Below are 12,591 nucleotides of genomic sequence, written 5' to 3'. Positions count from 1 at the left end.
TTTTATTAACTTCTCTTGTTAATATTCTTCTTTCTGGAAGAAGGTACAGGGTTATAAAGACTAGGGCTAGCCGTCTGAGAAACAGTTTCTATCCAAATGCAATTTTGGTTTTAAATGAAGTGTAAGGTAGTCTCTATGTGAGCATATTGTATTCAATTTTAGAGGTTAACCAGGCTGGGATAGTTCGGATAGCAGGCTTGTTGGTTTTTGAATGTCTGATGTGGATTATTCAATTTCGTTGTTCTGTATGGGACAATGACAATAAAGATTATCGTATCGTAAGTCCCAAAGGCTGCAATCTTTCTTCACAAGGGAGTCGCTCCAATCCCTTGATCATTTTGGTTGCCCTTTTCTGAACCTTTTCCAATTCTGCGATATCTGTATAAAGTTCTCCAAATGTGGGCATTGCAAATGAGGCATACCCTGTTACTAAATTACTCTTGGGACCCGATATCATCATCTACAACAATTCTGCAAGAAGTCTGTCCCTTTGGGGATTTCTAGCTAGCTGGACTAAATGCTGTATTTGACAGACAAAGCAAAACTACCTCCAGCATTGTCCTTTCCTGTCCTTCCTGCAGAGCTCATATCCAGAGAACCCACTGGTTCTCTCAGTTCCATCAGATTTCTATTACGCCCACTATATCAATGCCATCCTCCGTGATTGAGCACTCTAGTTTGCCCATCTTGGCTTGGAGGCTTGGAGCATAAGCATATGCACACTTGTATACAGTCTCTCTCTTCAAATGTCTTTGGCACCTGCATTTTGACCTGTGGTGCTTTGGCCTTTCTGACTGCTATCCTGTGCCCCTGAACTCCTAATGCCTATTCACACATCTCCCCTGTTTAAATATTCTTTAATTTTATCACCTACATCCCAGAAGATTTGTTTCAAATCAGATCCTCCTCAGCCACTGTTGACTTTCCTCTCTCCATCAGCTTAAAAGCTGCTTTGGCATCTTTCAGTTTTAAACATCAATAGTCTGTTTCCATCCCGGTTTAAGTGGAGGTTGTCCTCTCCCCCCCCCCCCACTTTTTTTTCCTTTTTACAAATTTGGCTTGTCCAGAAGGTTCCCCAGTGCCTGAAAAATTCCAAACCCCTAATCCCAAGACCATCTCAACCATGCTTTGTGACTAAAATGCTGCACCCGTCTAGCTGACCCCATATGTTGGACTGGTAAGATTTCAGAGTTACCTTGGACGTCCTGGCTTTCAGCATTCTACTCAGCAACTAAATTTTGCTTCCAGGACCTCATAACTACACTTCCCTATCTAACTGGTGCCAACCATCCACCACAGCCACTGACTTCTCCCCAAGCACTATCTAATAGGCTACCGAGGCAACGGGCAACAACAACAACCTTTTCAACTATTTACGGTCTTAATAGTCAAATCACTCACTGCCAGGATCCATCCAGCCCTCAGAGAAGTATCCTTGGCATAAGAGGATAGCTGTTTGTCCTCCAAGAAATGAGTCCCTTTTAAGGGAATGTTTTGTTCTGCTTCCAAGATGGAATATGTATATGTGTCATGGGGGTATGAGGGAGAAATGGGGCTCTATTAAGCCTTATGGGAATCCCTTCACATATGAGTACTGGGCTGATGATGGACAAGAGCAGGGCCATTGACATTCTAAGGGAACAAGGGAGGTGTTTATGGTGAGTTCTGGCACCTGTTTTTTTAGGACAGGATCAGTTCTTAACTATCAACAGAACTTATGTAACTTCACCTGTTGAAAACAGCAAGAATGCTAAAATAGAAAGTGTAACTTGCTGTTTCAATTGCATAGTTAGGAATTAAACAAAAACTTAAATATACCCCTTAAACAGCTTATATAGAATTAGAAGCAGCTGCTTCAAGGGTATAGTTTCACATTAGGTATAAATTTTGTATAATACTAAAACCAGGCAGCTGAACTGTCAATAGGATGAAAACAGATTACAGAGATCTATGAAAAAAACAGCTGAAGAACTAGAGCATTTGTTTTAGGGTACATAATCACCTTTGTCATCACTGCAGAATTAACAATGAAATTAGATACTCACCATTGCCATCATTGCTGAATATGAAGTGTACAAAGGGTCATTTTCCAATTTGCTGTAAGAAAGTGGAAGTATTATTAAAACAGCTTCTGAAGAGGACTTAAAAGCCAACAGTAAGCTGCAGTTCCAATAATCATCAAAGCAGAGAGACTTTCATTTTCTTGAAATCCCATGATACGATCTTACAACCCTATAAGGTTAGGAACTTTGTCAAATTCTTTGTTAAAACATATATTTACCATGTGCATTCACAACTGAATAATACATCTGTGTACCTCACAAGAGTGGAATTTATTTATCTGCTATTGTACTCTAAAAGTGTTTGCAAGCAGCCAGAGATTTCAACCATGAATTTTCTATGGTGCTGATGATTATCTGTGATCGTATCAGGTATGAAATTGACTTCCCACAAGAGGATTTTGAGAAGGTTGTAATCTCAGTGTTAAACAGGCATACTTCTTAAAAGTTTTAACATCGACTTACTTTCTACTCTTTAATCTTATTTAAGATTAAAACCATTTAAAAGTGGCACAGTAACACCCACACCTAACAATAATAGCTTCCCACATATCTTCCCACACACTACTCAAAAAAGGACCACCATTTCCTCTCTAGTTAACAGAAATCTCCACTGTCACCTCCAGCACTATAGCAATGGGCTATGTGGGACATCCAAACAAATGGAGCAGTGCCCTGATGGATCGTGTTTTTATTTTTGTTTTTAAACAAATCAAACTGTTTCTGGAAGTGGGGGACGACTTAGGGTGCAGAAAAGATGGTGGGTCTATAATATAGCATTGAATAAAGTGCAGTTACCTTCGTTCGGTTAGAGCATTCCGGCTGAAATGAAGAATGATCTGATGAAGAGGATCAGGATGTTTTTCAGTTTCTTCCTCCTCCTCCTCACTTTTTTGTGGGGGAGTCTGTGCAATAATTATATTGGGTACATGAGTAATAAAAGAAATGCAATGAAATGCAATAAACCTTTCGCAATCCAACCATCTTGAGTCACAAGATCTTCTCTAACGTAACACCAGTACATTTATAAATGTTTTTGAACAAAGTATATAAAGAAATGTAACTAGTTATAGGAAAACACTGGTTTTGATGAGATGCCCATTATTATTCAGGGGTCTGATTTGTCTGGCCTGCCTAGATACCCCTGGAACCCAACAGGTGCTACTGATGGCACATCAGTTCTATGGCTCACGATTCCATGATTTCTGAAGTCTATACAGCGTGGATTGGGCCTTCTTAGTCAACCCTACAGAGTCATCTGAGATGGATGGTGGTGGGAGCACTTTATTCTGTGCAGAATGCAGCTGTCTCTGAGCCCTTAGATGCTGTCGCTCTTCATGAGAATTACACTTTCTTCAGAGCATATGAAGCCTAACACACACCTAGGTCAGACAAATGAAGTGTGTAGCCCATTTCTCTCTCTGCTTGCCATGATGCATGGTTTTATGTACAACCACCCACACAACCTCTTACAAGAAATGCAATAATATGATCTCTCTCACGCAAATTATATAGCTTCTTAAATACCTCTGACAACTCAACTGTAAAAGCATCAAAGCCAATCTTCAAAAGACAATCCTATGTACAATATTTTCCACCACACTAAATAATCTATGGGTGGGTTCTTAGCACTATTAAGTCATTGCTCTTTTACAGTAAACTTCAAACAGAATTGCAACTGACTTTCCAGGCAATTGAAGCTATTGCACTTTCCCTATATGTTCATCCTGCTATGTTCTGCCAACTCCCATGGTCATGGCATATCCGTTGTGGATTTAGAAGAGAAGATTTAAAAAGCTGTTTGTGTGAATTGGGAGTTGGGTGGGTAATTCTAAGAAATACTTTGAAAATTAAAAACATTTATTTATTTAGCATTAGGTACTTACCGAATTTGAGCGTGATTGTTCATTGCTATTAATTCAATTTCGGACTGGAATTATAGACTGGAAGTATTAATTCTACAAAATTTGCTAAAACTGCAGAGTCTAGAAATACGTTTTTCTTTTTAAAATCAATCCTGTAGTGTTATAGCACCGCACCATATCTTTGCTGTCATTTTAGTATGTTTTTTTTAAAAAAAAGTCACAAAAGGATTTTAGTACTAATTTAAGAAGTGATTTAAAAATTGAGGGGATTATAAAATGTTGCCCACTACACTGGCGGAAGAAGAGTCGGGTGGGGGAGCGCACCGCCCCCGGCAGCGCGATCCCGGTGGGGTTCCATCGTGGCTGCCCCCCACCCGTACTGGGTGCCCCACCCCCAGGACATGTGCCCTGCCCCTGGGACGTGCATCAGCCCCACCCCCACCTGCTCTCCGCCCCCGGTGCCGGAGCATGAAGCTCCGCCACTGGCCCACTACAAAGAGTTAGATGAGATATGATAGCTTCACCTGCCTGATAACTTTACTATCCATGTCAAAACCACATCTCTTTAAGATGGAAAAGCAGCATCTACACTCACAAGTATTGCACTGCTTTTCTATCCTTCTAAAAAGGACCCAGACTCTCTGCAGTGAGAAAAGAAAAAGGCAGAAGGAGCACTAGGAAAATTACAAACAGATGATGATGTTATGAGGAGCCCTGTAAAATGTGAAAGAATGCAAAATGGTGGTTCCTCACTCAATGCTTAGTGTGGATGCAGTTTATATCAGGGACAGCTGAAATGCACTTGTATTTTAAGAGAAAAGGAATATTTTAGGTGAGTAAACTTTTCCCACAGTGATAGGTTAATACCACTTCATATCAACTGTTGAAATGGTTACAAACTAATAGAGGTAATTAACTAATAAAACTATTACTTGGTTTCTCCGCCTCTATTAATGATAGCTAGGGGAATGAATCATTTTACATGTACACAGAAATAAAACAATAATTAAATCATTTCTTAGGTTGTCAGTTAAAAAGAAGACATCTAAAACTGTCTGAAGCTTAGAAATACATGCACATACTTATCTTAATTAGAATTAAGTTCTAATAAAAGGTGAAGTAGAAGCATAAATAATTCCAATTTTAATATATGGAAGGAAACTTTTGTTGCTTAATACTGTCATACAAGTTTATAGTTCATTAGAATACCACTCTATTAGAGTATCAGGAGAAAGCCAAATTAACTTGTATAACAGCTTAGAAATGTTAAAATAAAAAGGAGGGTTATGCAATAACCAAAATCCAAACCACAAAGAAGCATTAATTGTGTTAAGCCTTCAAAGAAAATGCTAATTAAAACATAGGAATTGCCAAGCTGAACAAAGCAGAACAATGATAAGTTTTAGTTCAAACCATATTTTTTAAAAAATAAAAAAGCAATTTTGGATATTGGCATAAGCCATAGCTGTGTCCATGGATGCACAGAATATATCAGTGTTATACTGCACAGCTTGGCTATTTCTTTCCTGATACCTTATATATTTAAGAACATTAACTCTGGCATAGGAAAAGAGTGATACACATTTTAATATAGATAGATACAGATATAAATATATAGTTAGATAATATGGATCAATGTGGGCATTTGAAACCGGGACCAGCCATATCTGTACTTACAGCCAAATCCTGAACTAGTTTCTCCTCAAAGGAATATTCCTCTGTTTCTATCCAATATTTCTGATAACCATGGAGGAACAGGTTAATAGAGCGGTGCCTGGGAGGGGGGGTGAAAGTGAGATCAAGAGGGATAAACGGAATACAGTATAAAAGCTTATGCGGTTAATGATTAGTAAGCATATGGATTTTGTACAATTGTGTTCCTCTGATTGGTCAGTAAATAATTTTTTAAAAAACCAGATCATTGTTTTTGTCTGTTACTATGGTATTTATTTTTGTGGTTTTATATTGTAAACTGCCCTGTGATAGATCCTTGGATGGTGATATAAAAATAAGAATAAAATAAATAAGCAATGTTTGACAGAAATTAAGTTACACAGAATGTAACTTACAATAGATATACAGAGTATAGGGGGAAAGCCTTCATATCTTCACATTCCATTGCATATTCTACTGCATATACAACAGAATCTAAATAACCTTAGAGCACCTGGGGTGTGTAGTGTGGTTTGTTCTACAATTTGTTGGGTTTAAAGTCTCCTTTTTCCACTTTGTTGTCTAAAGTTATGAAAGGACTGGTTGTAGAAATATGGAGAAGACATCCTGTTGGGTCTTTTGTAATCTCTCTTGTGAGTGAGCAACACCTTAAGTTTGCGTCTGGATTCAACCAGAAAGTCCTTCAGAGCTTCATCTGGGCTGAGCAGAAGACGTCTGAAGAACAAGCAGAAGTTCAGCCAAGAACTGATGAAGAAGAGGTAAACAGAACGGCTTTTTTTTAAGAAAAAGAAAAAAGCAGAGAGCAGCATAAGGAGAGGTGGCAGGATGTGCTTCAGGGAAGAAAACAACAACAGAATGACCGCTCCCCACTTCAAATGGGGGGTGCTTTTTGTGTGGTTGCGCGCAGCCCCCTGGCCTTACATGATCCCCAGCAAGTCAGACTGGCTTTGCCTCCCCCAGCTGAGTACCTGGAGGTTCCTGCCTAACCTTAGACAGTTAACCAATCCCAGCTGGGGAGGTGTTGCCAGGGGAGTTGACCAGGTAGGATTAGGACCGCCCTGCACACAAAATGAGGGTGGAACCTACCTGGGAGCTCTCAGCTGGCTCCCCAGAATCCTTTAGTCTATCTTCCCTAAATGGGTGGGGGCGTGAAGTGGTGACCCACGTCCCCCCTGTGGTGGTGATCCCAGGGTTCCCCATTAAAGGCATTTTGTTGAGGGGAGTCACTGGCCATACGCCATTAGGTTGTCAGTGCTCTCCCCTGCGTTGTGGCGAAATGGGGGGGCGGGCTCTGATGTTCCCCAGATTCCTGGCCGGGAACTGGGAGGGATAAATGGCCAATGCCAAGGTCTCCCTACACCTGAAAGTTTAATAAAGTTGTGGCCAATTTTAATCCCATAACACGTTGTCATGAGTCATTATTCCTCCCAGGGGTTGCCAGGGGTTGAGGGGTCTCCTCCTGGCCATGCAATAAAGGCAAAGTGAAGTGGAATAAAACATACCTATGGGTTGAGGGAGAAAAGAGACAGACTAAGCTATCTATGCTATTTTAAGGCCTAAGGTAGGTTAAAGGAGTGAAAAAGAAAAAAAGAAAAAACTGAGATCAGTGGAAGCTAATGGCAACTGGCTGCCAAAGGCAGGGACAGAATTGCATTATGGGAGCCCTACGTCCCAAATGGTTGCTGCTTGCCTTCAACCAAGGGGGTAGAGACCTCAACCCATCCTATTGACCTGGAACTGGGAATAGGGGAATGTGTTGCAGCTTGTTCTTCCTGGACTTTGGTGAGGCATCACTGGTGATCCATGGGTCAATAAGGATCAAAGGGTGCCACCAAAGAGATGAAGCATTGTGCAGCCTGGTCCCTCTTCCACCTGCAGTGAGGGTGGGAAAACCAGGGCCTTTAAAGCGCCAGCCTCAATCCTCACAGAGAGCTTCTCAGCCCTTCTAGGAAGTGTCAGAGGCAGAGTGGGGAAATAACTCAAAATAAAGGAAGAGAGAAAGAAAAGCATGTAAGAAGAAGCCCGCTTGTGAATTGGGCTCCAGGTTTGCATGGCCAGTTGCCTCATCAGGCAGAGCCTCATGAAGCAGAGCCAGTTTGGGAAACTGATGCTCCTCCAAAGGAAAGTGAAGATTGATTAGCTCAGCATGTGTGCTTCAATAGGGGATGTCATCCCAAAGGTGCTACTGACTATCTTCTAGGAACCTCTGGAGAACAATACTTTTTAAAGAAACACTCACAGCAAATCCAACTTAAGCACTGTCATTTTTAGGAAACACATAACACATTGAATATGCATCTTTCATTTATTATTGCATACAATAAATTGTTATTTAATTCATTTCTTGTGCTTCACTGCCAGAATTTCTACTATTTTTTCAACTTGGACTGACCAATCAGAATCCCTTATTAAATTGTACAAACTCATAGTATGACATCATATCATGGCTGGGAAAGGAGTAAGTGTGTGCGTAAGCAAGAGGCTCTCCATTACATTACCGTTAATGTGAGTATGAGCCTGTCATATTGAGTTTTTTCATGTACTTTTTCCAGCCATACACGTTGGAAGGTGCTCAGGTAGAAATTGCTAATTTTGTGTCTGAAGAAAAGCATATAGGTTTCAACTAACAATAAAAATACAATTTAATTATAGTAAAGCAATTAAGAACAAAGGTTACCTAAATATGTAAAATATATTAATAATTTTACATCTCAATTTATGTTAATAATTTTACATCTCATTTTATGTTAATAGTTTTGCATCTCAACTCATTCTGTCCAAGTTCTATATGGCCATGATTATATTAAAAATAATGACGACAATCCTAAGTATTAGGATTCTTCTTAAATACAAAGGTTCAATTCTTCAAATGTCACATTCAAATACAGACATTCATATTCATAACATAGCAAGTCTATACAGTTTGCAGTCCACCATGCCAAAATTGTATGCCTAAGCGGGGATATCCCATTGTCACAAAGGGTAGTCACAAATATATCCATATATTATTGGGACTCTTGCTCCCCAAATTGTGTCCTCATTTTTAAAATATTGTGTAGATGTCAAGAGAAAATAGAGAGTGAGGCTGAAACCACACACTTAGTTATGCCTACTCAATCCATAAAAGCAATGTCTTAGATTCAAAGAAATGTTAAGGAAATTAATGTTAAGGATTTATCTGCCATTCTGTAGCCACCTACAACCTCCAAAATCCATTCTGGAGGATCAGATATGCCTCCTGAGCAAGATGAGATGAGGTGTGTGCAGCTGTTGAGGAGAGAATACGTTTTCATTCTTTTTTTAAAAAAAGATTTACTATCACAAGGAACTAAACAGCAGTACGCATCCTAAATTATGAAAACAATCAAGGCCAGTCAAACAATCATAGGTCCAAAGACAAAAAAGAGAGATGCAGGTATAGCTGGGTGGACTGCAAAATTTTGACCAGCGGTTTGCATTAACATCAATAAAGCTTCAGCAATCCTGAAATGTACTGTTAAACCATTTTCAGATGGCTCCCTCGCCCCACCAATAAATAATCAAATATTGAGTTCTCCGTTTCCCAAGACAACCTGGAAGCTAAAATAAGAAAAATGCAAGAAATGTATAATTACCGTAACATATTACTGATTGTGGTTCAAAGAGAATGGACTGCGTAACACTTGCATAACCATCAGGTCTATTTGAAATAATTTCTAAGTGGTTTCCTAAAAGGATCTTGGGCACAATCCATCCTCCCCCTAGGTGCAGCACAAAGAGCTGAATATGTGGGAGAGGATATTCTTAAGCCCCAACTCTTTTACTGACAGGCACAGAGCTGTATGTCCTGCCATTATGTGCAAAGAGAGGTTTTGGCTTCCCTCTAGGAAAAAAGTAGAAGCAGAGCCCCTGCTTCTCTTCATATACACTAGCGGCCAAAATTGTGGAAACCCTTTGGGAAAAAGTGTATTTCCGAGGTTTGATGGCTCATAACACCTGATTGGCTCTCTAAACACACATGCTCATTGGCTACATTCAAATGAAGGAAAGCTATTGCCTATCAACCTAATCAAGTTGTGCTTCCTTTTTCTGGTTATTTGGCTATAACCTTTGATAGAATACAGATAATTGAACAAACTTTGCTGTATCATATTCCTCATTAAATTATCTTTCCATATATATATATATATATATATATATATATATATATATATATATATGGTGTTATGAGCCATCAAACCTCAGAAATACACTTTCCCCAAAAGGTTTCCACAATTTTGGCCACTAGTGTAGGGCATATTTGCCTGTCCATGAACTAACTTCAGCACGAAGGGAGCCTGAGAAACTGACAAAAATAGTGGTAATGGGAAACAAAGTTTCCATACCTGAGAATCAGAAAGTGGCAAATACAACACAATTCAGAGGTCTAAATAGGAAAATATTGTATGCTGTGTGGAGTCCTCAATCTACGCATGCATCTGCATTTTTTGATTTTGATGGTTCAGGCAGTGGCTCTGTTTTTTATATCCAGTTATATAGTCGTATAGATATTTCTTTTCCGAATGGTTTTTGTATGGTTTTGTCATGGCCTTTGGCTAGTACAATAAAGCTTATTTATTTACTTAAGAATATGCAACACCACTTTTAAAAAAAGGGATTCCAGGGAGATGTTGAAAATTACAGGCAGGAAGTTTAAACTCTGTTCTGGGAAAACTGGTGGAAAACATTGTTAAAGATAAGATAACAAAGCATATAGGAGGAACAAGTCTTGCTGAAGCAGAAATCAGCATGGCTTCTGCAAGGGCAACTTCTGTTTCACTAACCTATTAGAGTCTCAACAAGCATATAGACAGAGATGATCAAATTGACATAGTACATTTGGGCCTTCAAAAAGCTTTTGACAAAGTACCTCACCAAATTACCTCACTGCCTGAGTAAAATAAGATGAGAGATCCTCTTGTAAATCAGGCACAGGTTAAATGACAGGGAGAAGGACAGATAAAAATAAGTGGACAGTTCTCCCAATGGAGGGATGTAGAAAGTGCAGTCCTGGGACTGGTCTTGTGACCTGTGCTTTTTAATGCATAAACAGTGCCAGGGATCTAAAAGGATCTGTCCAAACTGTCTATCCTTGCTTATATGTTGGAATCATGATTTCTAGACCCAGCGCTGAGCCTGTACCATTGTTACACTAAATTAAGATAACTTCCTTGCTCTCAAATAAGAGCTGCTGTAATTGGGTTTTGGGGCAGGAGCATGACAGAGGGTTAGACAAATTTGTGGAGGACATAGAGACCAATGACTACTAACCCTGATGCTTGTGTTCTGCCTCCACTGTAGAAGGCAGTATGCTTCAGAATGCCAGCTGCTGGAAACTGCAGGAGGGGGGAATGCTGCTGCGTTCAGGTCTGCTTGCAGGCCTCCCATAGGCATCTGGTTGGCCACGGTGAGAACAGGAAGCTGGACTAGATGGGCCTGATATAACAGGCTGTGCTGATGTGCATACTGCATGAACAGGCTAGCCTCCAGCCTGCATCTGCAGCCCTAGGAAACTTTTTTTGTGGGAGTCATGCATGAGATTTTCATTGCAAGGAATGGCATAGCTGTTTACCCAGCATCACACATTTCCAAGTAAGGGCTGGCAGGAAAGGAGAAATGTGCAGGAGGAGATGCAGCATGCAAAACAACAACAATGCACGTGTAATTGCAGAAGTTGAAACTTGTCAATTAATGTATTTCATAAAACAAGCCTCCCAAATTTTAGGGTTAAGACCTTAACCTAAAACCTTAATTAAATGGTGTTTAAAATATTAAAGTCGTGATCCACTCTCTCATGTCTAGGAAGGAGTGGCTAGCTTGCCCTACATAGAGAATACGGTTGCCATACTCTAAAAAGCAAAAACCAGGACACCCTGAAAGCTTTTACAAAAACGCCAACAAGACTCAATTTTTTGATTGATCCAGGGCAAAGCGGCCCCCCAGATGTCAATTCCGTCTTTGAAATCCAGGTAATGACTGGGAAAATCCAGATGTATGGCAGCCCTAAGATAGGAGGTGCATACAGACATCCCATACGTGGCAGCAGATAACTGGGCCCACATGCCTGGCCAAGGGATAGTGGCAAAAGGGAAGGATAGGGAGTTCCAACAGTACAATCCTATGCACGCCTGCTCAGAAGTAAGTCCCATATAGTTCAGTGGGCTAACTCCCAAATAAGTGGGTAAAATATTGCAGCCTGGCAATTCAAAAATATATGAATGGCTACTCAAATGCAAGCACCACTGAGTTCAACACGACCCACTTCCAGGTACATTTGCTTAGGATTGCAGTTCACTGTTTTAAAACAGCAGGGGACTGCAAAGGATTAAAAAATTATACATAAGTTCACCAAATACAAGACACTCTGATATTCAGAAAAGCAATGAAAAGGTAATGAAATGTAATAGAAATGTATTCTTGCAGTGCTAGTTGAGGTTAGAATTAATTTTGGATCCTAGTGTGTTATTAGAATACTGTCAAGACTGCTTTACAAAATGCTTCTGCGAGTCTTGTGTTCTATCTATTTCCATTTGAAACAGAATGAAGGATTAGAGCACCTCTTTTACAAAGACATATGATGCTCTTCTAATATGGCTCAACAGGAAACTTTAAGAAACTGGTTGAACTTTTAATACCGTGTCACAGAAAGCATGTCAGGTAAGAACACCCACTGTTCTGAAGCGCAATAGCAAGAGTCATGTAAAAAGAAAAATTAAAAGTTATGTACCTTGGCAGATTATACAACGGTGCCATCCTGAAACAAGCCACAACAGCTCTTTTACGTTGTTTTGACAAGAGTTTGTGCCAAACTGCTTTCTTTGATCTTAATGGTTGCTCAACCTATGGAAAAACACTATTGTAAATAACAACTCCAGTTCAGCTGATGCCATCTGTAAGTTGACGATGGTAGAAAATACACGGTGTGTGTGTGTGTGTGTGTGTGTGTGTGTGTGTGTGTGTGTGTGTACACACAC

General features: G+C 39.9%; 1 protein-coding gene and 1 long non-coding RNA gene across 2 annotated transcripts in view; one reads left to right on the top strand and one right to left on the bottom strand.

Annotated features, from left to right (window-relative positions):
- The window catches only part of RYR3 (ryanodine receptor 3), a 280,012-nt gene that overhangs the window by 34,566 nt on the left and 232,855 nt on the right, over positions 1-12,591 (bottom strand). Inside the window, exons 75-78 of the mRNA XM_081207175.1 lie at positions 12,345-12,457; positions 5,603-5,699; positions 2,859-2,965; positions 2,046-2,097 (exon numbers count right to left, since the gene is read on the bottom strand). Coding sequence (XP_081063301.1) covers positions 2,046-2,097; positions 2,859-2,965; positions 5,603-5,699; positions 12,345-12,457 — 369 coding nt within the window. The remainder of the gene's footprint in view (positions 1-2,045; positions 2,098-2,858; positions 2,966-5,602; positions 5,700-12,344; positions 12,458-12,591) is intronic.
- On the top strand, positions 9,804-12,313 carry LOC308596417. Its single transcript, XR_014012522.1, has 2 exons — positions 9,804-10,900; positions 10,936-12,313. It is a non-coding gene; the product is annotated as an uncharacterized lncRNA (long non-coding RNA).

This window comes from Podarcis bocagei, assembly GCF_964188305.1.
Source record: "Podarcis bocagei genome assembly, chromosome: 1".
Classification (NCBI taxonomy): Eukaryota; Metazoa; Chordata; class Lepidosauria; order Squamata; family Lacertidae; genus Podarcis; species Podarcis bocagei.
This window is presented reverse-complemented; position numbering and strand designations above follow the sequence as displayed.